This window comes from Anoplopoma fimbria, chromosome 9, assembly GCF_027596085.1.
Source record: "Anoplopoma fimbria isolate UVic2021 breed Golden Eagle Sablefish chromosome 9, Afim_UVic_2022, whole genome shotgun sequence".
Classification (NCBI taxonomy): domain Eukaryota; kingdom Metazoa; phylum Chordata; class Actinopteri; order Perciformes; family Anoplopomatidae; genus Anoplopoma; species Anoplopoma fimbria.
This window is the reverse complement of record NC_072457.1, coordinates 11198764-11224933: the sequence shown is the minus strand read 5'-3', so window position 1 is coordinate 11224933 and position 26170 is coordinate 11198764. Positions and strand designations below refer to the sequence as shown.

The following is a 26170-nucleotide window of genomic DNA, read 5'->3' as shown; positions in this document are numbered from 1 at the left end:
CCCACTCTCCCTTCAACAAGCCTGACCTCATGTCTGTCTGTCTCTCATATATATTTATATATATATTTATATTTATATATAGATAGATATACTCGCTCTTTTTTTGTCTTTTTCATTACAAGAGAACATTTAGGAAAATATAATACAAAATTTGAATACAAGAAATATAGACTACACCGGCTAATATCACTTTGAGTGACAAGTAGCTTCTTTTTGTATGCAAGTTTTTTTGTGTTGTTGAGTCTTTTGTAGTTTTTGATTTTTTTGGTCAGACCTGCCATGGTGGACTGGCCCTATTTTTTTTGTTTGTTTTTAAGTGTCGGGACGCCAAGCTCTAAAGACTGCCAGAGGCCTAATGACTGAGGCCTAATGATTAGTAAATAGTCAGAGAGCGACGGAAGAGGCTCCTCCGTCAGTAGTGACTATTGCGCGTAAGTTATGAGAAGAAATGTCATCTACATTGGTCTTCAGGAGCGCCCAGAAGCTCCAGAAATAAGTAACAGATAGCATAGAGAAAATAAGATTATAAGCCTAGTTATAGAAATCAATAGTTCAACTGCATGTGATTAGTTTGCTATGTTAAGTAAAACCAACGCCTCTATAGAGTACAAATCGTTAGAGCTGGCCCTTTTTTTCAACGTTTTTTCTCCACATTTACAACTTTGACTTGCTAATCAGAACAAAACTCAAACAAATAATCCAGACACACACGAACACTGCTTGAAAAAGTAACAAAGCTGTAGAGAAATGGGAATTCTGGCTAAATGGCCTTGTGAGCAAAGAGAAGGATCCATTAGTGAAAAAGAAAAAGGACAACTGCCCCTTATTCAGTCTCCCTCGACACCTCATAGTCCACCAGAATTATTTAAACACTCAGAGGAAGCAACCGCCTCTCGTGTTCATGCTACATCAATTCGCTACTGAGAAAGAATCACAATATTTGTAATCAATCTTTAAGGAATAGAGTTTTTAGTTATTAGGCAACTCTTTTCTTTCATTGACATAGTAGTCCATCCACACCATAGGGTGGTATAGTGTAGTGGTCAGTAGTGTGGAGTAGTGGTTAGGCAACCCAACCAGAGGGAGACGTGAGAGTTCGGACAGTAACTGTACATCTATATACATTCTCTCAGCTCTGTAACTTTTTCAGATTGTCTTGGCCACAAATTTGGCCACATTTGGTAATGAAGATTTGAGTTTGTGTACAGAAGTAGCTGCTGAAAAGGTCCTGTTTTAAGGTCCCGCAGCTGCAAAAGCACATCCTTAAAAGTGGAAACATTATGAAAAACATTGGGAAAAGCTTATTTGCCTTCTTGCCAAGATTTAGATAAGAATACCGATATCACTCCTAACTGTAAAACAGCTAAATGTGAAGCTACAGCCATGTCGGTTAGAAGATCAAGGCTGGAAACGGCCTCGGCACAAAAGCAAAATAAATATACTTCTCCAACTATCAAAATATTTCTTAAATTGTCCATTTTTCAGCAGTCAAATGTTTCAAGGAAATTGCAGGACTTTTGCAATAGCTACTCCTGTAAATCTCATTGTGTAAAGGGAAGATACTGTGTGATGTAAATAACTTTCTATGTTGCAAATATTGCAGAACAAACAGAAGTGCTTTACCTTTTACTTCACTAAATTTATGCAAAGCCCTGTCTGCGTATTATTGCCTCATGGAGAAGACAGGAAGCTTATATTTTAGTTTTTGACCTCTCTTAAACTCCCTCGCTTGTTCTTTCTCTCTTGCAAAACACACACACACACACACACACACACACACACACAATCATTAACGCACACGTCCTGATTAACAAGTCAAAGTTATCCAACTCACTACAGAAGTCCCCATTAAAACCACAAACTCTGCTCTGCTCTCTACGAGCCTGCGGCAACACTAAGTAAGGGGGTTGTGACGGCAGTGGGAGGGCAGGGCGTGTCTGGAGGGGCGGGTTCAGGCAGGATACAGTAGGGTGAGGTAGGGTCAGTGGTCAGGGGGCGGGGGGGGGGGTCAGGAAGGCTTGAGTGGCATTTCAGCCCCATGTACTTCCTGGAGAGCCGGGGACAAGAGGAACATGTTCAGGGTGTACCACCGTATCGGACCGGTCTGACGCAGGTAGCGGGCGGCGTCTGCGTTTGTAAATGGTCGAGGAACGGTGCAGGTGAGGGGAGGGAAGCACTGGGTGAGGAAGCTGGTTTGGGAGACGGATGGCCGCGCGGCGTCTAACAGTGGTGCGGCTGCAGTCTGTGGGAATGTGTGGCCGTGTAGCTGGTGTCGCTGGAGCTGCTCTGGAGGCTGAAGTTGTCCTCCTCCTCCTCCTCCTCGCCGTCGCTGATGCTGCCCAGGCTGTCCACCTCGCCGGGAGTGAACTCCATGCCCTCGATGTCCACCTCTGCACACAAAAAAAAAAGAAAATACACGAGGTTATTTTCGGCGCTGTTCACAAATGGGGAAGTGAAGGGAAACTGTTTATTTCCAACCAACTGTGGGCATATTTATGAGGCAGCCTGCAGTGCCTGTGGATTAAACCCAGATTTAGGCAACCGTTAAACTCTGAGCAAACAGGTTTGTGCTCACACAGTTAATCCCCCATACATTGATAAACAACTGCATGTGTGTTTACCTCACCCAGGATTAATAAACGTATTGTAACAGTCCCAACTAAGCGTTAGAGGGGAGTCTGTGACACTGGTGAGCAGCAGATTGCACCTTTAAGCTCGGGGAATGCTTGAAAAGAACCAAATCATACGACATTAAAAGGAAAAAGGAAATTTTCAAACAGTCTCTCCTAGAAGGCCTTCATAGGATTGCATTCGTTGTCAACATAAAGGGACAAATAGCTCTGCACACTTGGCCAGTCGCTTCAGAAGTGGGCAGGGTTGTCGGACAGTCAGTTACCAAAATTGTTTTATGCTAATTTAACTTGTAATGAAGTATACTGGCGCTTCAAGAGGGGAGCAACTTAACTTTTATATTTTTGTCATTTTGACGGATGAATCGTGACAAACCGGTTGAGCTGCTATAACCTGCACCAGTACTCTGTAGACCACATGTCATGAAATGTCCGAGCACCAGTAGCTAAAGAAGAAAGCTAGATATCTCTGTCTGCATTTTGAGTCGTTAACCTTTGACCCCGGGGGCATCACCTGCAAACAAAGGCCTGGGCTTATCATAGAGTGGCTTTTCACTTGTAACACAGTGTGGCTCAGAGTTTATCAGTGGACATCCCTGATGAGAGAATTCCAATTCTCAGGAATAAAAGTCCAGATTTGGGAAAAATGAGGTTTTATAGTGAGTTGATCCCTGATGTAGTGCTGCTGGTTGGCTTTTTGAAGCCAGCGTACCTTGCTCAGAGTCGGTGGAGATGGTCGAGCCCATGCTGTCGGTGCGGATGCGCTCAACGGATCCGGACACAGAGAGCTGCTCAAGGCGGCGTTTGAGGTAGCGGTGCTCTCTCTGAAGCTGCTCCTTCGTGTTTAAAGCCTTCTTGTCCTGCTCCTCCAGCTTCTGCACAGACACATTAATGCCGAGAATCAATGATAATGCTCAGTGGACGCAAACATCTCCATCTTTACTCTCGTTTTACTGTATACCGGTATACTTTTTTTTTTTTTTTTTTTTTTGTCGTACCATTCAAATAATCTCTTTAAAAAGGGGAATTTCTTTCATTTTTTCTTTCCCTAAAATGTTTTGCAGTACCTTGCAATAAGAAAACTTATTGTGAAGGTGCACAGAAGTAGTAGAAAAAGAAATGTGACTGTGACCTGTCATGTACGTATGACTATGTTGACGAGCATTAAGAATAACTATATAGTAATAGCCAATGTTCTCGCTGATGGTCTTAATTACTTATGTTGGCCATTCTGTTGCTGAGGCAAACGCTTCAGTAGAGGATAATCTGTTGTGTTATCACCACATTATTTGAAAAATTATTATTGACATTGGATACAGTCTATCTTTGCAAGAATATGGATTAATGCCATATCATTCAGAGGCTGTAACTGATCCTATTACATAAAAATGTGATCTCTTTATGAAACCTATCTAGCCAATCCGACCTCTCCCAAACTAACAAAAGAGGAAATTGAACAACTCTGAATAAGTGGCTGAATGATTGCGTGAGGTCCGTAGGTTAGAGAGTGAAAATAAACACAAACTCTTTTAACAAATTTTACTCAACCTGGGATTACATTTTGCATTTATTTGCATGTGAAAGTTCTCGGTGGTGAATTGATAGCACATGGGGCGCCTTGTGATACCAGAAGACACAACATTGACGAGAAACAGCGCGGCTCGTCTGAGCAGAGAGGACATGCATGATAAACAGGAAATGAAGGGTTAAAACACGCTTCGTCTGGATTTTCTACCGACCACAGTGTTGCTGCTTGTAAACAGCAAGACGAGCACAGCCTGCCCTCAACTGTGCTTGGATCTAAAGTTCATCCTCTGCATGGCAACGTTAAAATGTAATGATATTCTGCCAGCACTGATGGATTTTGAAGACCTTCTCGGTCACTGCTGCTGCATACTTTTTGTTAAGTATCTTTGCATGCAACAGTTAATGAACTATGGAGGAGTGGTTGGCCTTAAACAAACAATCCACTTATGTCTTTTCATATATCTAAAGATCAGCCACCAAAAGTCCCGTAGATTCCAACTTTGTTGACTCATTAGTTTTCCTTTCAGTCTTGGGAGCATTTTTTTTTTTTTTTTTTAATTTTTTTTTTTACTTACAGTCTCTGAACTGCTCTGGTTGAAAGATTAGAAAACAATTTAACACTTAAAAAATGCGGGGGAGGAAAAACAAACGAGTAAGAACTAGTGCATGAGATGGGAGTTCAAGAAGAAGCCAAACTGGATTTTTTGAAGAAGGTTTTATCTTGTTTTACTTCACTGGTGCTGCAACTAACAATTATGTCACTCTTTATTTCAATTCTTTTCTGATTCATTGATTATTTAGTCTGAAAATATTAGACAATGCCTCTGATAAATCACCAGAGCCCACAGTGATGGTTTGAAAACAGTTCAGAACCCAAAGATATAACATGTTCAATGATAAAAACCCAAGGTGGAACCAGCAAATGTCCTTTGTGCTTGATAGATATATTTTTTTGTCAATCATCTGTTGAAAAAAGGCTAACTTACCAGAAAGATTTAAAAAAAAAAAGTATAAATATGACATGTCCTGAGCTTTATTATTTTTAGTTGTTTGTTTTTTAATACCTTGATGTGCATCTTGGCCCTTTTCAGCAAGCTCAGTGTGGTGTGTCTGCTGCTGTCTGGACCCAAAGGCACCAGCTTCTTCAACTGCTCCAAGTACAGCCGAAGTTTGGCACGTCTGCAAACACACACACAAGCACAGGGTGAGTCAGCAGACATCCACCAGCAGAAAAGTGAGCCGGCACCTACTACACAAACACACTGTCTGAAGCGTTTCTCCACAAGTCCCTGAAGGGCAGAAACAAACACTGCTCCTCCTCCCATAACTGTTACTGTCATGTTCTTCTCTTGTGTGCTGGGAAACGTACTAAAGCACCGACTGAACACTACACGATCGCTTCCAGTTGTGCGACGTTGCGTGTTCAAAGGGTCGAGGGAGTCCAGAGGCTGACTGGTTACACATGTTCAAAGCAACACAAATATTCAAGTCCTTGGAGGAATCACATCCTCCCAGCATGAGAAAGGAAATGTCACATATTGTTATAGTTACTAAATACTTTTTTGTATCATATCATTCAGCCAGAGTTCATGCAAGTACCTCCACTTTACATATTTCCTCATCAACAAGAGCTGTTTTTTGCAGTACACCCACACATGACACACATTCAAAGGGCCTAAGCTGTGAGACTTTCCTGTTTTTAGCTAAATGTATATTATACTTATCGAACCCCTGTAGAGTTTGGCCTGCCTGTGTGACTGAATGTGGTTGCTTCAGTTTGGTGGTGTTTTCACAAAGACAACCTCGCATTGCACTTTTTTTTTTTGCTTCAGTGCAACAAACTGACCTCAATATTACTCCACACTGTCTAGTGATGCATTTACCTTGTTGTCCATCTATGCTGTGTGTTTCACTTTTTTCCAAACCGTGTGTTTGATGGATCCACCAAATGGACACCCTGCAGTAGCCTAATGCTGTTGGAGAGACCTTAGACCCACAGGCACTAAGAGCAAAAATCATTATTGACCAAAGTGACGTCCATGAGAAGTATCTCATCTGTTCTGATTGCTTTGTCGGTTGAACTCAAGACACAAACCGTGGCCTCGTAAAACCCCGCGTCCCTGCCAAAGCCCTCCAGGCCGACAACCCTGGATCCACAAGTAAACAGCTCACTTGGATGTTCAATTCAGTGTCATTGACGACGAGGCACAGTTAATGTCTGTGTGGACATTGACTGACTTTGTGCGGATATTGTATATTCATTTAAAGGACGGCTTTTATTCACACATTTTTTTTAATGAGGAGATTACCTCCCATGTCTGTCCTTGATTCATTCACATTTTCCCCTCATAAAGGCCTTTCAATCCTCCATTAGTCATGCTAGTCCATGAACCGTTCCTTTGTTCTAATCTAGCCGTCCCCCCTTTTCTCTCGTTCCTTTTGGCTAACTTCGTCTGGACGGTAAACAAACTCCAACAATGCGAGGTCTCCACTGGCCATCGCTGCAACTACAATAAACCTAATCAGAGAAATGAAGCTCTCTGGGGCTGGCTGCAGAGCCGAGCACACGGGAGAACACACACACACACACACACACACACACACACACACACACACACACACACACACACACACACACACACACACACACACACAGTCTTTCCCCTGTGTTTTCAATTTTTTCAGGAAGGGCGTCGACTGTGTTTTTCACATAAAGTAAGACCCTCTGACAAGCCTCCTCTATTTAATTTACAGGTCAGCCAGAGGCGGCCTGTGGACAACAAGAGAGTCTTGGGGGCTAAACAAAATAATCCAAAAATCATAAATGATTGTTGTTTCTATTTTTAGGGATTTAATTTCTAGCTATGAAAATGCACCTGATTTAAATATATTAGAAAAGGATTAGCAGAAGTGCCCTTTAAACCATTACTACCTCTCTACAGGTGCATACAGGCGTTCCCCCCAATAAAAGGGCGTGTGAAAGTGCTCTGCTTCTTTTATTTCCTTCTCTCCCAGGGGCAGCCCCCCCCCCCCCTGAACCCCTCCACCCCTCTGCTCCACCCTGCCAACACCAACACACCCTCGTCCCACTGGAAAACAAGTGTCTTCAGAGGACAGGGGCGGGGTCCACCTCCAACCTGCCCCAGCCGAGCCGCATGAAGCAGTTGGACTGAGTCCAGGGGAAGCTGGGCAGGAAGGAGCTGGGGGTCTGCAGCAGAGGGGGGAGGAGGAGTGGGGTTTTTTTTTTTTTTTTTTGGGAAGGGAGTGGGGTCCGAGCTAGTGGGTGACTTTCTCTTGGGTTATAAAAAAAAAAAAAAAAAAAAAAGGGCTCTTTGAGTGCAGTGTGCTCAGCACTAGGCAGCGCTCCACACACATCATCCAAAGGGTAACTGGAGCCAATGGGCCACCATCTTGCACCCCCCCCCCTCTTCTATCCCTCTCTTGTAAAGTAAAAACAAAAACAAGGCGTTCACTGAATGCTCTCACTGACTACCCACCTCCCCCAAAGAAAAAAACTATTTTTACTGAAAAAAAAAATCATCACAGGCCCCACCTGTAGGCTGACCACATATTTTACCTGGCATGCAGATGTGAGAAATGTGCACAGATGCACTTTCACCACCTGAATGTGTGGAGATTTGTCTGGTGTGACATTAGATTCCCAGCCTGAACTACTATCCCAGTCCACTATTCAAACTATGTCCTTAAAAGATGCAATAGTTGGTAATGAGAATATATTTACATTTTTCCCTATTAATGTTGTTTTTGTACGTCACATGACAGGTTTAAAAATAAATACATACCACTTCTCTCCATACATTCAAACTGTACTTTTTAAATTTACACCACACTAGCTTTTTCTTCAACGGCTGAAAAACATCCACCATAACATTTACTGGGCTGAGCCTCTCTTTGTCTTTAGCTGTGCACTAAATGCTACACGTCGCCTTTCTGTTTCTGTCTTTATTGTGACGACGTAAAAATGTTTTGACCTATTTTAGCCGGGCAGTGTGTCGCTGACAGCTCCCACCCAGATGCAAATGTTCTCCTGCTGCGAGACACTCTATTTTTCTTCAAGAGCACACGTCCGATTTGTAGCGGGGTTGGGACCCTCCCTCACTCACGTTTGTTATTCCTAAGCAGAGCCCCGGTCACGCTATGTTTATCAGATTGCCCCAAACAGCCATGCAAAGTGTGGGACCAGGCGAACCTGAATGTTGTGTCCATGAAGGAGAGCAGACATATTTTGCACAGCTTGGCTCCACGTGGTTCTGACTCAAATCAAATTTTCCAATTTGTCTGGCTTGAAAATAAGGCGGTCTTTGATATATGCAATCATGAATAGTGTCACAATGTCAGACTGTTGATGTGGTGTCATAACAAGTTTGTACTAGTGTGTGTCAACAAGTTCAAACATAGTGTTGAAGTCAGGGTTTCAATGTCCGATGGGCACAATTTTTAATGGGCATTATTAGGGTGTAAAAGAAGCATTTTAGCTCTGAAAAGTTTTCTGACTTTCCTGCAAAATTGAGATTTGCTAAAACTACGTGCACAAAACATCCTGCGATTTCTCCGCAGCTGAAGATTTAATAGTAAGTCCCGTCTGCAGGGAAATGACCACCTGACCGTTCTCACGTGCGGATAACCACGGGATGATTTCTGTCTGATCTCTGGCCTTCCCTCCCCCTCCTCTTCCTCTCCATCCATTGGCTCAGTGCCAAAACAAAGCAAAGACAGGGGAGAAAAAAAAAAAGGAGCGTTTGCTCAGAAAGCTGCACGCTGCTAAAAACTGGAACGAGCTATTTAAACTGCTCGCTTACTGAGTACTGAGCATGCTTTTCTCACAGATCTGTTCACACTATGCTGAAGTCAAAAGAAGAAGTGTATCTGCAGCAGCCCGTTTTTATGTCTGATGGATGCATTTTGAAGGATATTTATGTATTCTGCACCAGAGAAAAGGGGTCACTCTGACCCGTTTTCACAGTGTCCACACACAGACATCCTGGTTCTCAGGCACAGTCCTGGTGACAGTGGTGGCCTGAGTCTCAGCAGCAGGGCCTGAGAAGGCAACACCAGTGCAAACAACGGGCCCTCACCCCTTCACTCACTGCACTGTTTAACGAGCTCGCTGCAGCACGGCGCATTCCTCAACCCATACGCACAGGACCGAGTGGATTGTCTGGCAAGGAGCCAAGCCCCGCTAAGCTAAGGTCAAAGGTCATCAGAAAACACCACTGCAATGTTTCCTCTCACTGCCAGAGCTGACTCGGTGTGTTCCTCCGTTGGGTTTAAAGAAAAGAAAATGCGATACGAGGCCTCTGGCGTTGTTTTGACTTGAGCTCACAAGACACCAGCATGAAGAATTAACTGCTTGGTCTGCTTATCTTGTCTGCACAATAATGCAATCATTTAATCTAAAAATGCTATGTGTTAATTGGGAGGGTATGTCAGTGGATCTAAACTGTGTTTTCAAAGGAATGAGTTTGGATCATTACAATTTATTCTTATAGTTTTGGCTATCCCTCTTGTCAGTAATTAAAATCTGAAGACACAGCATTACTAAAAGAGAAGTCTGGCCTGCAATCGTGTGCAGTTTTCCTCAGCATCAGGGATTATTTCGAACATTTTGGATGTGCTCACTTCAAGTTTTACCCCCAAATAAAAGTGGTTTAATTTAACCTTTGAGTAGGATACAAAAAATACCCCAAAACCTCACAAACTTTATGCATCTGGCCCCTTTTGTTTACAGCGTGGCTCTGTTATGTGAAGTGAACGTTGGGCAGAGTTGCGTGAGCATTGATCACTCTTTGTTGCCGTGGTGGAATTTGGGGTTGCCAGTGAAGTGGCTGCACATCTGGCTGGCAGGTTCCTGGGGAGTACGAGTCCAGATGGAGGGATTCTTGAGGTGACGAGGGACCTTACTCAAGGTCTCAGCCGACAAACACCGGGCCTTTTAGAGGCCTGTCATCGGTCTTCCCGTCACCTTTCCAGCCCTGCCTTGAGCATGTTTACATTTAAAAGAGATCAGACGCGCTGTCTCTGGAAAAACAACAGGGTAGAGAAACAACTGATGGTTTCACCGCTCTGCCCACGTCAGCGAGACGAGAGACGCGCAGGGAGACACGAGAAGGCTTTCATCACCCTGATATGAAATGTCAGTCGTCTGGGTCGCGCTGTATTTGTTTTCTGTCACAGAGAAAAAACGCCACACCCACCAACTGTGTGCAGTGACAACTGCAGGGGGAGAGACAGACGGATACAAGTCCCCCATAAACACATTCTCCTGACAGCAGGAACCTGGAGCTCGCTCTCACATGACTCTGCTCTCACACGCGAGCAAACAGAAACTTGAGCGCACCACAACAGCAGCGCAGTCAGTCAGAGGGAGGGGCCTGGTTGCTTCACTACTTATGGCATTGCACTGAAGAAGAAGAAAAAGCTCAGCATGCTATAATCGTGATTAAACAACAGGAAACTGCAGAATTAGGCAGATTGTTGTTCACGCGTTGTTGTCGTAGTAGTATTTCCACCAAACTGAAATATCCACTGGGCGTGCTAGGGAATGCCTTGTAATTAGATTTTTCATGTACTGAAACAATCCCTTGTGGGAGCTTGGATCATTACAAAATCTCTTCCTCAGCACAGCCAGCTTACAGTGGTGTTAACAGAAAAACAGATGTCAAATAGAGTTTGAAAAGGAGAGCGTGTGAGCAAACAGAGAGAGAGAGAGAGAGAGAGGGAGGGGGGTCCAACTAAAGAACTAGTTCCCTGTTCATCTCTGAATCATTTCAACACAATGTCAAATGACAGTCCTGGACATTAATTGCCTTCCGCTGCGTGCACTGAAAAGTACATGTGCGAATGCTGGACGGACTAGCAGAGACAAGTTGAGCGAGCTCAATAAACACATTCCCCTGACACGGAGCGAGCTCTGGTTTTATAATGAGTCCTCGTCAATGATCAACACACTGAGATTCCAGTGGCACGACAGACGATTCCAGCGTCCGTGTTTACTGTAAAAGTTTGTCTGTTTACTTCTGAACGGAGGTTGTAGAACACTGGGGCGGGGTCCTCGTTTGAGGGTCTGGGCCCAACTAAGAGGCCACAAGATAAGTGAGATAATAAACAGAGAGGACATTTCTTTTACACTAAATGACGCCTATAAGACGTTTTGTCCCTTGTGAATGAAAGTATATCGGTACCTTTCAAATAAAACAAGAGGAAGTCACAATGCAGGGAGTTATTTGGGGAGTCACAAAAAGCTTACACAGCGCTGTTGTTGAACGTAGCGAGAGAATGAAGAAGAGACGAAAACAGATTGATGAATAACAGAGTGCCTGCAGAACTAATCCGCTCTACCAATGCATCAATCAAACAAATATTCGCTGGTGATTCGCTGCTTGCCAAAAAACACAAGCGGCACCCGATGCGGTTGCAGAGCATACTAGTAATACTCGGCCTGCAAGTTTTGTGACACCCCCCCATTCCAGCACATGTGTGCTCACTCTGCTGACCTGAATTGCCTGCTCTACACACAAAGCAGCCACATCCTACGCTGCCTCCCGTTCCTCCCTTTCTGCAGAGCTCAAGGATGTCTTGGTCTCCCCCTCCTCCTCAGGCTGACAAGGGCCTGGGACAAAAACAAACCATGAATGGTCCAGTCTACTCATTCTCCTTCCTTCTCTCCTCCTTTTCACGTCATTCTTTAATTGTTTTGTTTGCCCTTGAAACCCCCAGAGCTATGCCCACACCTTGTTAAAGTGCATCCTTCACTGTTGTTTTTACGAGCATCAGCTGCTTTTTGCAGCAGTGAAGCAAGTTTACTGACACAGAAAAACGCTTTGCACACTGTAGCAACGACACCTGAGAGGGGGCGACGGAGGTTCTCACCTAAATATCCGTCTACAACGTTCACGTTCACATACTCCAATTTGAGTTGTCAACAGATAGTTAACAGTAAGTGCAGACGATGTATGTACGATGGGGCTTGACCTGACAGAGCCACAGAGCGCCTCAACGCCCGGTGACCTCAGGGTGGAGAAATTCCACATGTGAACTTGGCCGCTGACCTCCAGCTGTAGCTTGTTTCTTATTCTTTGTCCCAACCAGCCAACTCATCAGTAACAACCCAGACTGCCACACAGCTACAGTATGTCCTCTGACTTCAGTAAAGGTAGAGCAATTTGGACAAACCCAGTCTGTCGTAAGGTTGGGCAATATGACAAAATGCATCTGGAGAGGAAAGAAATGTGTCAACCGTCTGAGATTTGCCTTACTGTTTATGGCAGCTAAGTTATTTTATTCAATAGATTAGCGAGACATAGACATTCCTATTTGGTTATTTTATCTACGAATATACAGTACCAGTCAAAAGTTTGGACACACCTTCTCATTCAATGGTTTTTCTTTATTTTTATTTTTTTTTACATTGTAGATTAATATTGAAGACATCCAAACTATGAAGGAACACATATGGAATTATGTGGTAAAGAAACAAATGCTCAACAAACCAGAATATGTTTTATATTTTAGATTCTTCAAAGTAGTTGAATGAGGTGTGTCCAAACTTTTGACTGGTACTGTATATATATCACAAAATGCATTTATTGAAAGCTGAAATGATTTGATAAAAATATTATTTTTTTAAATCTATTTTGTTAATAAAATAATTGTGCTCAAGCAAAAGAAGCCAGATGTTCCTTTGCCCTGAGATATTTTGATGGACAATAAACGAAAATTGTAACAAACATTTTTAGTTGCAGTCCTACATATATTTACATCGTTGTATAAAATTACATATACTTTGATAGAGAAAAGGCACACCTAGAGGACACATCAGCTCTACAGTCATTTTGAATATACACGTACAGTCCATCAGTCATAACTCTGGGTTATTAGCTGCTCATGCAGACCTAATGACTCCAGGTTTCCACACTAACATGAGGAATGTAGCGGAGTGTGACATTTGAGGAAGTTTAGTATTAAAGCCACATGCAATCATGTGAGTATGTTAATTCCAGACCAAAACCCGATCTGGAAGGATTAAAGTGTTCCACTTTGTTTATGTAGCTGCCTTTTAACTCTTTTAACTCAAAATAAATTATTCATTTTTTAAAGGCAGGATGTGAACATATTACGACTTTAACTTAAACTATGTTCACAATGGCTGTGTATTCTGCAGTCCACATTATAAATGCAGATTAACAGGCCTAACAAAAGCCTGCCGTCTTCCACATAAACTCCCCGTCACAAAAGAAGATTTATACCTCAAAAGAGGAGAAACGGGCACAGATGAATTTTGGCAGGAGGACCAGTAAAGAGTGATAAAGGCCCTCTGTGAGAAGGGAGCTCTGCCTTTCTCGTCCTTGCTGCCTCGGGTTTCTGCTGACTCAGACACTTTTAGAAAGTGAAAAAGGAGAGCCAGAATGAGGAGAAGAAGAAGAAAAAAAAACATAACAGAAAAACCAGATGTGGTCTCTGGAGAAAGAAGGAGACAAAGAGTAGAAGGCAAGGAGGTGAAGTAACGGGCTGTGGGACGGCTCTCCCTCCCACCGACACACAGCCATAACTCAAACAGCTCAGCGAGGTGCTGCCCGGCCTTCAGACACACACACATTCTCACACACACACACACACACACACACACACACACACACACACACACACACACACACACACACACACACACACACACACACACACACACACACACACACACACACAGGAGCTTCACTCAAGGGGAAAGAGTTCCTCTAAGCCAAATAAGTCATTAATCACAGCTGGGAGTAGAAGACACCAGGAGAGTAAATTTAATTAGGGAGAAGATTAGACCATGACAAACGGAGGGCCTGCTCCTCTGTCCATGAAGTGCATGTTCATTAAGAGCTAAGTTCAAAAGGTGCAACACAGTTGCTGTACATTGTCTACTGTGTAATATATATTGTAAGAGAATACTGTTTGTTTAAATCAATCTGCAAACATTTCCCTCGGAGTGATCTCAGAAATAGAAAGCACCTGACAGCCTCGGACGGTGCCTTTTGTTTTGAAAGGTAAAAATAGAGATGTGAATTGTTTTCTTCTATTGAGGGAAGCAGCAGAAGCATACCAGACATAACCACACACTAGCAGCATTACGTGGCTGGATTTCCTGTAAACAGGTGATATGTGGGAAAAACAAAACGTCTGTAGTTTCACAATTTGCTGGCGCTTCTAGAAAAGGAAGCTTGTGGCGCGGACGAGTTGTCAAAAGGCGTGATCGAGAGCGGTTGAAGTCAGAAATGGGAAGGAAGCAATGCCAGCGGAGACCAACCACACAGCAGCGTTGGGTTTCACGGAAATGTCAGGCCGATGCGCTGCAGCTCTGGCCTGTGCCAATGCAATGACGATAGAGAGAGAAAGAGAGAGGGGGAGAAAAAAAGAATCAGCAGTGTCACCCCTCGAGACGGTCTACACAGAGCTGTCACGGCTGCACTCCGGCTGCAGCAGATAAGCAGGTTGTGTCAGGACGGGCGACCCTGCGGGACGCGGCTGGCACCCACCCAGACGTCTCACTCTGATAGCAGGACACAAATATATGCAGGGTGCCTCTCGAACGGCTGCCAAAGGAGCAGTCCGTTTCGGGAGAGACACCTAGCATGCATACGATCGCTGAGCAGTAGCTAGTGAGGAAAAAAATGTAGGCAAAAACATGGTAAAAAGCTGTCACACTGGACACCGACACAGGTGTAGAATGGACAGACGACTTGAAAGTAGGGCCCGAGTATCAAACCTCAAATAACCCAAACATTATATGCACTATTCACAAAACAGTCAATGCCTCCGATGTCAAGACCAAACGTTTATCGGCGACTCTGCCGACCACGTGAGCATACAGTACAAGGATGGCTCTGTGCTGCTGCACCACCGTGAACCAAACACACCGACACATGACCAAACAAAGAGAGTGAGTCAGGGCTCAAACAGCAGAAACTCCCTGGAGTGACGTCTGAGGGCGTGAGGTAGGACGAGCTTTTCAAAGAAATACCAGGACTGCTGAAGATAAGACAGGTCTGCCGCAGCTGGTCACTCACTCATTAAACTGGTCGAACAGGATAGCTGCAGACTTTTGGTTTTCTTTTGAATCATAAACAGAGACACATATAGACAGACAGCGATAAACGAGAACACTGAAAAGTTGGATCGTTCCTTTGAGTGGCATACCAGTAGGGTTGGAACTGATAACATTTTGGCTTTCAGTTACTGTCTTGATCAATTTTTGAGACAATTGATCGCTTGGTTGAAAGAAAATGTCCAGAAGGGACCATTGTACATTCTGAGACGACGAGGTGATGCCTTCAAAGTGCTTGTTTAGTTGGGCAAATAGCCCCAAACCCAAAAGATATTCAGTATACTTGACTCAAAACTGAGGGAAATATGCAAAAAATCTAACATTTAAGCAGCTGAAACCGGTAAATGTTTGGCATTTTTGCCTGATAAATGACCTACACAAGTGTCAAAGATGTTCTGTTTCTGTTTCTGTTAATACTCTACAGCTGGTACAATGCACTACATACACATGCACAGTAGATGATTGTGCTTAAGCTTGATGTCACAGCTTCAACCCTTTTATCACCTGTATGTTGGGGGTAATGACCGTGTAATTTAAAGATGCATCACGGTGCAAAGGATCACAATGATACCTCGTCACTGCAGGGAAGGTCATGACAAATAAGTGGGTGGAACCTCTTACTAACAAACAGGCCGGGAAAGAAAGATAATGGCAGGAAAGAGCTTTTAAATATAAATGAATGCATCATTTGTATGTAAACATAACTTAATTCCTTTAAGCCCTTACGTCAGTGAATAACTAAGAGAACTCCCATGTTTAACGTGACACAACGCTGCACATGATGTAAAAAAAAGAAACGCCTTTTTTTAGAAACTTGCGGCTGTAGTAGTGACGACAAGGGAAGTGAGTAAACTGATTATGGAACACTTTACCGGCACTTGCGTTTGACAGTTTGACTGGTCACTTGATTGGTAACTAACCGCGCCTGTCATCGGACGTTAGGTAACTGTTGTGTCTCAACATCTGCTTTGTGATCAGCCTTCTCTGTCTCTCAGGTCAGGGAGGACTATGTCTGAACATGTTTCTCTCGTCTGCACTGCACACGTCCATTACTCACTCCCAGCAGACATGTGACTGGCAAACCCCAATCCTTCAGCATGGGTGACCGTGTGTTACGCACACGCAGCCTAACACACCCATCTCGGCCTCAGCTCACATGCTGATAGTCACATCAGCTGTTTTTTTCTAAATCCTCTCTGGCAGACAGTTTTTTGTTTGTAAGAATCAGCTTGGGATGACCTTGATGTAAAAAAAAAAAAAAAAAAAAAAAAAAAAAAAAAAAAGCACACACGCAAAAAGTTTTGCTTCTTCCACCAAACATCTCTTCCCCAAAGCAGCTCGGCTTTGTTGTATCAAAGAGGAGATTTGCTTCCTGACAAGAAACCCCCTTTGGATCTGTGAAGTCAAAACAGAGCAAAAAAAACAGACGCCTGTGCCTTTAATGAGCGCGGATATCACATCAAGTTGAGCTGAGCGCTGTACCCCGAAGGGAGGAAAAGAAAAAAGGTGGAGTGAGATGCATGCTGGGGGTAGTAGAGCAGGATAACTGTGTGTGTGTGTGTGTGTGTGCCGGCTGTGGGCCTCTTAATTTGGAGAAATGACAGGCGAGATCCAGATTCAACCCGCCTCCATTCACAGTATCAGCCTGGGCAGGATTATCACATTACTGACAGGATTCCCTTTCCATACAAGGTAACGAGTTTCATCCGTGAAATGGAGACGGATTTAATCGACGTGAGGCCGCTCTTTGAAATGAACTTATTGTCCATTTTCAGGCACGGGGAATTAATTGATTAAATCTCTTTGAAGATGACCTCTGATCCAATCTGGTGCTTTTGACTGAGAGGAAAATACCTTGACGTTTATACCTGCAGCCCGCATCTCTTTCGCTAAGTATGTTAGGAACTCAAGGGTGCTCAGCAAAAACATGTATGCAAATCATACAAACGTGTGGTAGGCCAGAGAGTCTCAGATGACATCTTACCTGTGTTTCTCCAGCTCGTTGTGCGACGATCTGAGAGGACAAAAACAGACAGAGGAGTTTCAAGGCAGTGCCAAAATACTGTCAAAATACTACACACAGTCAAATCATGTGATGTAATGAATAATCCTGAGGTGAGAGGCTTGGTTAGTAAGTGTTTTTATCTAAATGTAAGATCAATGAAGCAGGATGAGTGGAAGAAATGCAGAGAAATAGCAGATCTGAGAGAACGTTATGTGGACAAAAAAATCAAAGACGGATGTTGATTCTTTCCTGCTTGTGCTTTTCTGCCTACATGTGGCTTTGGGGCTTTTGAATGCTTGAGTTGCTTTAAAATGTAGTTTTACCAAAGACACAGAAATATTATAAAATAAATAATACTCCAAAACAGGCCTCAAGCAAGCAACGCAAAAGGCTTGATCACATATGGAAATAGACATCCATGACAAGCGTGCAAAAATGGAGTCTAGTTTATAAGATCTTTTTCCATATCTGTGTGACGTCTGTCAGGGAGTGTGCAGTAGAGCGCAAATATGACCCTAGAGAGAGAGAGAGAGAGAGAGCCCTCCCTGCCTCGCTCTCACACGCATACAAACAGCATGCATGCACTGCTGTTGTCGCTGCACTCTGACTGAAAAGCAGCATGGACACGGGATAAAAACACACTCAGACGTCTGGAGGCGGAGACGCTGCAGAATTCCTCAGCGTGTGGGTTATTCCGGGGAGAGCCCCCGTCGTGATGTGCAGCGAGGGCACTGCAGTCCATCTGAAACAGGACCTCTGTTCATGGAGGCCGTCATGGATACCAACGGCAATAAAAACAAAAACAGTGACAACAAAAGGGGCCAGACTGACAACAAGCCTTTTCAGATTTTCCGCTGTTTGAGATCCCTTGTGCTCATGAAGCAGCGGTTCCCACAGCTGGGGGAAGGCCGCGGTCGACGCAGCGACGCCGCTCGCTGCACCAAAAAGGGGTCTTACAGTTGACCGTGCTAGTGCGATAATGTGGCGCCTGCCCAAAAATCCTCCCATGAGGAGGACAGGATGTTTCACTGATGCTAATAACCTGATCCAAAAGGCCGACATCATGGAGGAAGTTGTGCTATTCAAACCTGCACAAATCGGGGAAATGTCCCAGACAAAGCACAGGGCATGACCAGGAAATAATATAGCAGCTTTCAGAGGAAGGGAATGCACACGGACCTGTAATAACAGCAGGTTAACACACACACCTTTACATGTTATGTAAAAGAATGGTGTGGCATGCAAAGGACTCTGTGCTCCCGTGGTATTAACTTGGCCCTGATGATCAAAGGCCGGCTTATTAGCCTCATATCACCCTTTTTTATGGGATGTTAAACTGCCAAAGCTCATCCTAGGAGCACCTTGTGTTCACAAGAAGAAATTCAAGGATGCAAAAGAAGTCACTATTTATATTCTTAATTTCATATCTAGTGAGACAGAGAGGTGAAGCAGGAAACTCTCAGAGATAATAGTCCCAGTAATTATTTTAGAACCACTTTGATTCAACAACTACGAGTTAAAAAAAAGGAAACTCCACCAGGGTTTCTTCTTTCTGTGTGCAGAAATAGACTCCCAACCGTTTTGTTTTTTTCACATGCCCTAAATATTGCATCATTGCAAAACATGTGATTGATTTCAATTTGCCGGTTTTGGTCATGATACCGAAGCTTATAACACCGTTATATTGCTTCTACAAAGTAAAGCTTTCTGCTTTTTCACTAACAGCCAGCTTCTGTTTCACTAAAAATAAGTTCAAATCTGTTTTTACTTCGCTACCCCCTGCATCCTGTTGATGCTTTTAAAAAACCAGTAAGACAGTATAAAGGGAATTGGGGAATTCACAAGAAAAAGGAGGGAAAAGCAGATCTGGTGCATTAACCGTGGTGAGCTGGTGTTTGTCACAGTGTGTAGGTGTCTGTTTCAGCCACCACACCCACCTGCCACATCCCCATACAAACATACTCAAAACAAACACATTGACAATTGTGTCAGTCTGTCTGAGACTGTGTCAAAGGAATGTGGATGAGGCTCATTTATGTCGATTACAGATAAAAATTACTTTCCTATTTACAAAGCCATTCGCTTAAAAAGGGAGTAAAATTACAAAATAGTGATACTACAGGTCAATATGCTGTACACACAATGATGTAACTCTCAGACTCACTTCTGAGGAAGCTGGGTTCACTATGCTTCCCTAAACTAATATAAGTGAACAGGAAAGTTTTTTTTTTTTTTTTATCACCAGATCTTTATGTGCTAGTGTTTCTGGGAATAAAACTGTACTGACAAGGGCTCATCATGCAAATGTTTCTGTAGAGTTTCACCAAAATCACATTGACTTTAACAGATGACAGATGTCAATGTTGCCCATCTGGCCAAAATCAAGCTGCAAAATTTTGAATGTAGCCTTGGATGTGAAAGTCGTTGATCACAAGTCAAATTTATGACCATAAATGAAGAGAAAAGTGTTTCCTGATGAGGGCGTGTCCCACATTGATACAATCAATTTAAACCCTCTTTTCGACCAACACTGTGAAGGTCCACCTGGTGTGTCAACCATTTTGTTAGCGACTAGAGCCGATAGGATTAATCGATAATAAGAAAAAAATAAGTTTCAACTATTTGGATAATTAATGTACTCATATGTGAAAGTAAATTTAAAATCTTTGGCTTTTGGATTGAGGGTTGGATAAAACAAGGGATTTCAAGATGCCGTCTGGGATTATGTTGTTGTTTTTTTCTCTCACTCTTCTGTGACATTTTAAAGGCAAAACTATTAAAAAATGATTCAGTCAATCAAGAAACAATTTGCAGATTAACCAATATGAAAGGAGCATATCATAACAGCCCTGTCAGCGGCCTTCCTACTGAACAAACCTTTTAATTATATAGACAATAATTACATTTTAACTTGCTGTGGTTGACCTTTAACCAGCTGTCCGATTGGTCTAAAAAAGAGCAACAAAGCAGGATAGAAGCGAAACTGAAACTTAAATGTATTTACTTATGTAATGCTATTCTGTGTAATTTTATGGCCTTGAAGTAAGGTCTATATTTGTTGCAGACTGTAGCAGTATGTGAATTGGGCTGGAATGGCGTTGGGTGTGTGTGAGGGGGGGTTACTACCAGGGGTAAAGCTCTTTCATTTAACATCAGACACACACATACACAACACAACAACCACGTGGAAAAAAAGGGCACAGGTGAAAATAAAATGCATGATAGTCCTGCAGAAACGAAGTTATGTGCATGTTGTGTGTGTTTGTGTGTCTGTGTGTGTGTGTGTGCCTGTGTGTTTGTGTGTGTGTGTGTGTGTGTGTGTGTGTGTGTGTGTGTGTGTGTGTGTGTGTGTGTGTGTGTAAAAGAGAAGGAATGGGAGCAGCAGAGTTGACAGTGTACGCGTGGCAGTGTTTATTGGAGAGACCAAAACAGAGAGCCCAGCCCAGGCAGCAGCACAGAGAGAAGGCAGCGTGCATGAAAAACAGCCCCACTATGTGTGTGTGTGTGTGTGTGTGTGTGTGTGTGTGTGTGTTGTGTGTGTGTGTGTGTGTGTGTGTGTGTGTGTGTGTCAGTGTTTGTTTTATACACGCTGGAACAAATAACTCCCCCCAAATAAAGAGAAAGACTTATATTTACCTATTGTTTGGAGTTTTTCTGGAAATTGGCGAGGCTTTCGTTTTCTTACTGGAAAAGTCGCTCCTGTACGGTAAAACAGACGCATAGCCGTGTTCTGCCTCTATTGAGCGAAACAAAACACATGCGATTGTTAATTTACTGTGATGTGTGCAGGAATGAATACTTTTAAAAAGAGCTGTCAATGAGGGGGGGGGGACGTGAAAACAGAGGCTGTGGGTCATTTCAGAAACAAAACGTGATCGATCATCATTGTAATCGCTTCCAATAGATCGATATAGTGCACAATGAAGCCTTCAGCAAGGTCCATATTGCAAATCATTTATATGTATCAGTCATTATGATACTGGCTCATATTCTCAATGTCTCTCTTATTTACTCATTCCCGAAGAGCCGATGTGAAAACACACTGCGTCCTGAGCATCAACAACACGTGAGCTGCATTAGATTAACTGCAGACACAGTTCATAAAAGCATGACCTACTTTTAATAATAAATAACAGACACTGTTTTCTATCATATGTTCTACTGGGTCCAGTGTTCACCGTCCCATTGTCTGTAAAGTGACATCATACCTGCACTATGGCAGGGCACGTTCAAACTTTACATCCGTCCTAATGCTCCATTCACAAAATAATCACGATCCTCCAAATCCTGTCAATGTGTCAGTTCAGCTTTAAATACCTCTGTCTCTTCTTTCCAAGTACTCTGCAGCCTCCAGCAGAATTAAAAGAGAATTAAGTTCCATCTTGCTGTTGTCTTGTTATTTATAAAAAAAAAAAATAGAAATAATCTATTTACACAGATGAAGAAGTCATGAAATAATGGGAATTTTAGAAACGGGGCGATGTGCGAGCGCTGCTATATTCAGTTCTGAGTCTTGGTGACTCCAAACTACAGTATCAACAGCACCTAACTAAAACTCAGGGACGTGAGCGATCGCACGTCCGTCCAATGAGAAAAGCCTCTGGCTGGGTTCTCGAGGCAGGTCTTAGCCTATGAGCAGGCTGCAAAAGCTGAGGTGCGATTTGATTGGCTTGAGGGGAAAAGTCATCAGGGACATACCCTAGCAACAGCCTCGATTGCCCGCCCCCTCCACAGCTGATTGGTTTGACACGAGGAAAGGCGGCCTCTGATTGGCTCGGATGAATTCCGAGCGTCTGTCACAGTTGAACTTGCGCTATTGATTTGGTTGCCAAGTTTGATAACTTCTCCAAAGTATGCGTTTGGATTTGGACCGTGAAGTACACCACATTCAACGGCCATTCAGTCGATAGGGCTCTATTATTTACGAAAGATACTTCCTATAAGAGTGTGTGACATGGCAAAATTACTCAGTGTTTGTGTGTTGTGTTCATTTCCTGTCCACTCATTATGAAAGCCCTGTATGAGGCTGCAGAAACTAAATTGGTTTATGCCTCCTGGAGATATAAAGGGACTGAGTTGCAGTGTCAGTTGGATGTTGTTTCTGACAAAATACACTGAACATGCAAAGTTAAATACACATTTTCCTTGAAAAGTATAAATAGTATCACCCTCTTTTTAAAAAAGCAGTTTGAATAGAGCTATCAGCATGGATGTAGGCCTATGGTTGTACAACTCTCTCTTAGTACAACCACAGCCAGAGCTGGGACACAGCCAATTTTCTGCAAGTCACAAATGTAAAGCCATGTTCAGTCTTAAACAGAATATCAGTATATTTGCATAAGTAATGGATGCTTCTTACAACCAAACCTTGGTATGTTATTCCTGTGAGACAGTTAGAGCTGTTACAATCAGTTGACTGACAAAAAGTAAACCAGCAAATTTTTTGTGATTAATATAGTAGTACTAAAAGTAATAGAAAACATGTCCTGGTTCCAGCCTCTAAATATAGAAACAGTTGGTCCGACATTAAAATTCAGTAATTAAGTCCAGAAATTACGATGCTAATTTTTTTCTCTATTTTCTGACGGTTCAAAAATGTAATCAATAAATTAATCATGAGATGAATTGATGAGGAAAATTATTGTAAGTTGTGGCTCTAGACACAGTTGTGATACATGTCTAATTCCTGAGCTGAATGTTTTGCACGTTGCCTTCCATTTTTTATTTACCACAGCAGAGTCTTTACATCCAAATGTGATTGTCTGTCTGTTTGTTTGCTAATACCAAAATAGACTTTCTCCTACTGCAGATTTAGTATCCATTGCAAGGAAAGAAACAGACATATGGTAACGTTGTAATATTCTTGCAGCTAAATTGTGCGCATTTGCAAAGTGTCACTTTGTAGAAGAGTTATGAATGTCTCAGTAGGAGTTCCTGCAGAGTATAAAAGTGGGTTGCTCTGCATGGCAGGCAGCTCATGTTGCTTGCAGCCAGATGTTTGTGCCTCAGATCATTTGAGTACATTCTGAAGAAATCACAAAAGCGTAATGATGAGGGAAGTTACTTTTAGTGTGAATGATGAGATAAAATAAAAGGGCCGTAGAGGATCAGGGCCACAAACTTTGTTTTTGTTGTAATTTCCTGGTAACGTGTCACGTAGGATCCTCATGGGGCCTGTACTGGAGGCAGTTCATCATAGATTGCAAGATTTCAGATGACATAAATTGCTGGTTAAATATGTTGCTGTCAGCTTTTGTACATGTAAACGCATGTGCAATTAAATAAAATCCTAAACTGTGTAAAGCTGTGTATGATTGCCACTTGCAGTCGCACACACACAAATGCAAAATATGTTGATGGTGCTAATAATGTGCTTTATCATTTTACTTTCCAACATATTGTGAAAAGACTGAATGCTGTACACTCTTTTGCCAGTTTGTTTAAATGAAGCTAAAATGAATGTGTTATACTCAAAATTGTTTCTAATATTTAGTTTACCCTCATTGATATAAAGAAGGAAAGAGAGAAAACGGGTGACATGCAACCAGAGCCCAAACCCAGGCCTATGCAACAAGGTTTCAGTCTTACTGATACACTCTCTACATGGTGAGCTACATGTGGGCACCTCACACTGTTAACACCAACACAATTCATCAGCACCACAAACTGCAGTCACCAAAATGACCAAAAAGTTGAATCAATACTTCTCTAAAGCAGAACATTATGAATGTTATAAAGGAAGGATTTATTACAGGGCTGTTGTATTATACTGCATTGGTTTTAGCTTGTGTACCAAATAAACTGACAAGTAATTGTAAATGTTAAACATTTAAACAAAACATTCAGGATGCAGGTGATTGTGGACGATTTAACATTTACAGTTATTGTGATTATATTTGGTTCCAACCCAGTTGAAGCCACATTCAGCTGCAAATGAAACTGTACATATGTATATCAAGAGCTTTTATTTCCTGTATCTGGCCTGCCTTTGTTTTTGCACAACTTAATTTCAGTGTCACCTGAATGGAGTGGTAACACATGTTTAGTGTAATATCACTCTTTTTTTGTAATTCACAAATTCATTGTTGCCATGATGCAGACCAGGATCAAGTGGATGGTTTCTATGTTGTGTTAGCCATCTTTTGTTTGTCCTTTGAATACCCACTTATGAGCCAAGGCTGCATGCCACTGAGATGATTAATGATCTCTCCTCCTATGCAATTTCAATTCACTAAATACAGATCAGAATAGGGGAGCTATTTCTTTTGCTTTTTTCGTGTTTCACTACACTTCATACAAGGATTTATTTATGAGGAGGTCTGATAGCTTTTCACGGGAGAGTATTGTTTGCTGTCCTGCCTACATGTACCTTCCTCAGGGTGAAATGAAGACACAGTAAACAAGAGACCAAATTAGCCTCACTACATCCTTTTTTGAAACAGTGTAGCCGATGTACAGCTAGAAAATATAACCCAGTCACACTTAGTGCAACTTATTTATTGCATTTTCTCTGGTTAAGCCTGGTGCAGTATTCTTCCCAAACCTCATGACTATTTCTGGGGCAATTAAAGACATGTTATGCAACTTGCACACTTCTTATCATATGCCCACATATGCAGTGACGTTGACTCACTCTGCCACTGAACTTTGTACATCTGTAGCTTGTTTCAGATTGCAGGAGACCACAGGTTTATGGAGTCGCATGGTGTGTTTGTCTCATCAGTTTTGGTTGTGCGAGCATTTGTTTGACCTCCCTTGAGGTCAATGCAATAGAGCAAATGCCCGTAATAAACTTGACCTTGGCCCTTTTATGCAAGCAATCATTCATCATTTTGTGCATGCTATTATTTCTGAGGTTTTGGCATTTATTCACCTTGCATAGTTTTAGAAGTCTTGTTTCCTCTCTTACGGAGCTGGACTTTCTGACAAAGATGTGGCTTTTTGCTACTGTATTCAATGCAGTTATTCAGTGACATAGTTTGACAATTATCTCAGTTACAGAGTGATAACTTTAGCCAAGAATCTTTATAAAAAATGGGAGTTAGTGTGGTTAATGAACACTGACTAAGCAGACAGGAAAAACCCACACCTTTTGTTCATTCAGAACATAAAAGAGTTGCAAAATAACATCTGGTTTTGTAAAATTCATGTTAATCTACTTGAACGTTTACACTGACATGTTGAAAAAAACCTGACAATCCTTGCTTGAACTTAATATTATTATATTCCTTTATTGATCCCCATGGGGGAAATTCGAGTGTTACAGCTCACTGCTGTTTTTTATTCATAGATTTCCTACAACTGACAAAATATTTGTGTGAACTATCGTCATTTCATAAACCTTCCTGGTGTTGTGTGTTTAGCCATTTAACCTTGTGATATTTTATTTAAATATGGTCAAAATAGTCCTCATGCCAAAATGCACATGCAATGACAACCAGTTATGTTCTCAAGAGCGTGTTACAGCACAGACATCCAACAGTCCTTTTGCATCGTATGAAAGGAAATAGTCTTTGTCCATGCCGCTGCATTTTTCTATTTATAGACTTCTGCATGCTCTCTGATCATAGTGGCTCAGGCCTTGCAATGCTCAAAGCCTCAGGCCTGTCAGCCAAATGACTACTCTCTCCAACCTTTCTCTGTTTGCCTCCATCCATCGCCCCATCTTAGCCAAACATCTCCATCCTGTCCATCCTACTGGTAACAAACTGAACAAAACTAAGCAGTAAATCACAAAATAATAACTCTTTTTTTGTGTCTGTGTGTGAGTGTTGGGGGGGATTTAGGTCATAACATCAACTGAGTAGAGCTTTTGATAATGCTTTCAATATTGAGGTTTCTGATTTTTAGTTTAGTTAGGTCCTGTAGTTTTTAGTATTAAATAATTATGAAGTATGCATG

The 26170-nt window shown here is 42.4% G+C and overlaps 1 protein-coding gene across 1 annotated transcript; it reads right to left on the bottom strand.

The window, feature by feature from the left end:
- Positions 1–1772: 1772 nt before the first annotated feature.
- Positions 1773–21779, bottom strand: mxd4 (MAX dimerization protein 4). The gene is made up of 6 exons (XM_054605002.1): positions 21587–21779; positions 20906–21005; positions 17249–17278; positions 5222–5336; positions 3343–3505; positions 1773–2390 (listed from the first exon to the last, which is right to left on the bottom strand). Exons 1-6 carry the CDS (start codon positions 21648–21650, stop codon positions 2221–2223), a joined length of 642 nt encoding a protein of 213 aa, XP_054460977.1. The 5' UTR covers positions 21651–21779; the 3' UTR covers positions 1773–2220.
- Positions 21780–26170: the final 4391 nt, after the last annotated feature.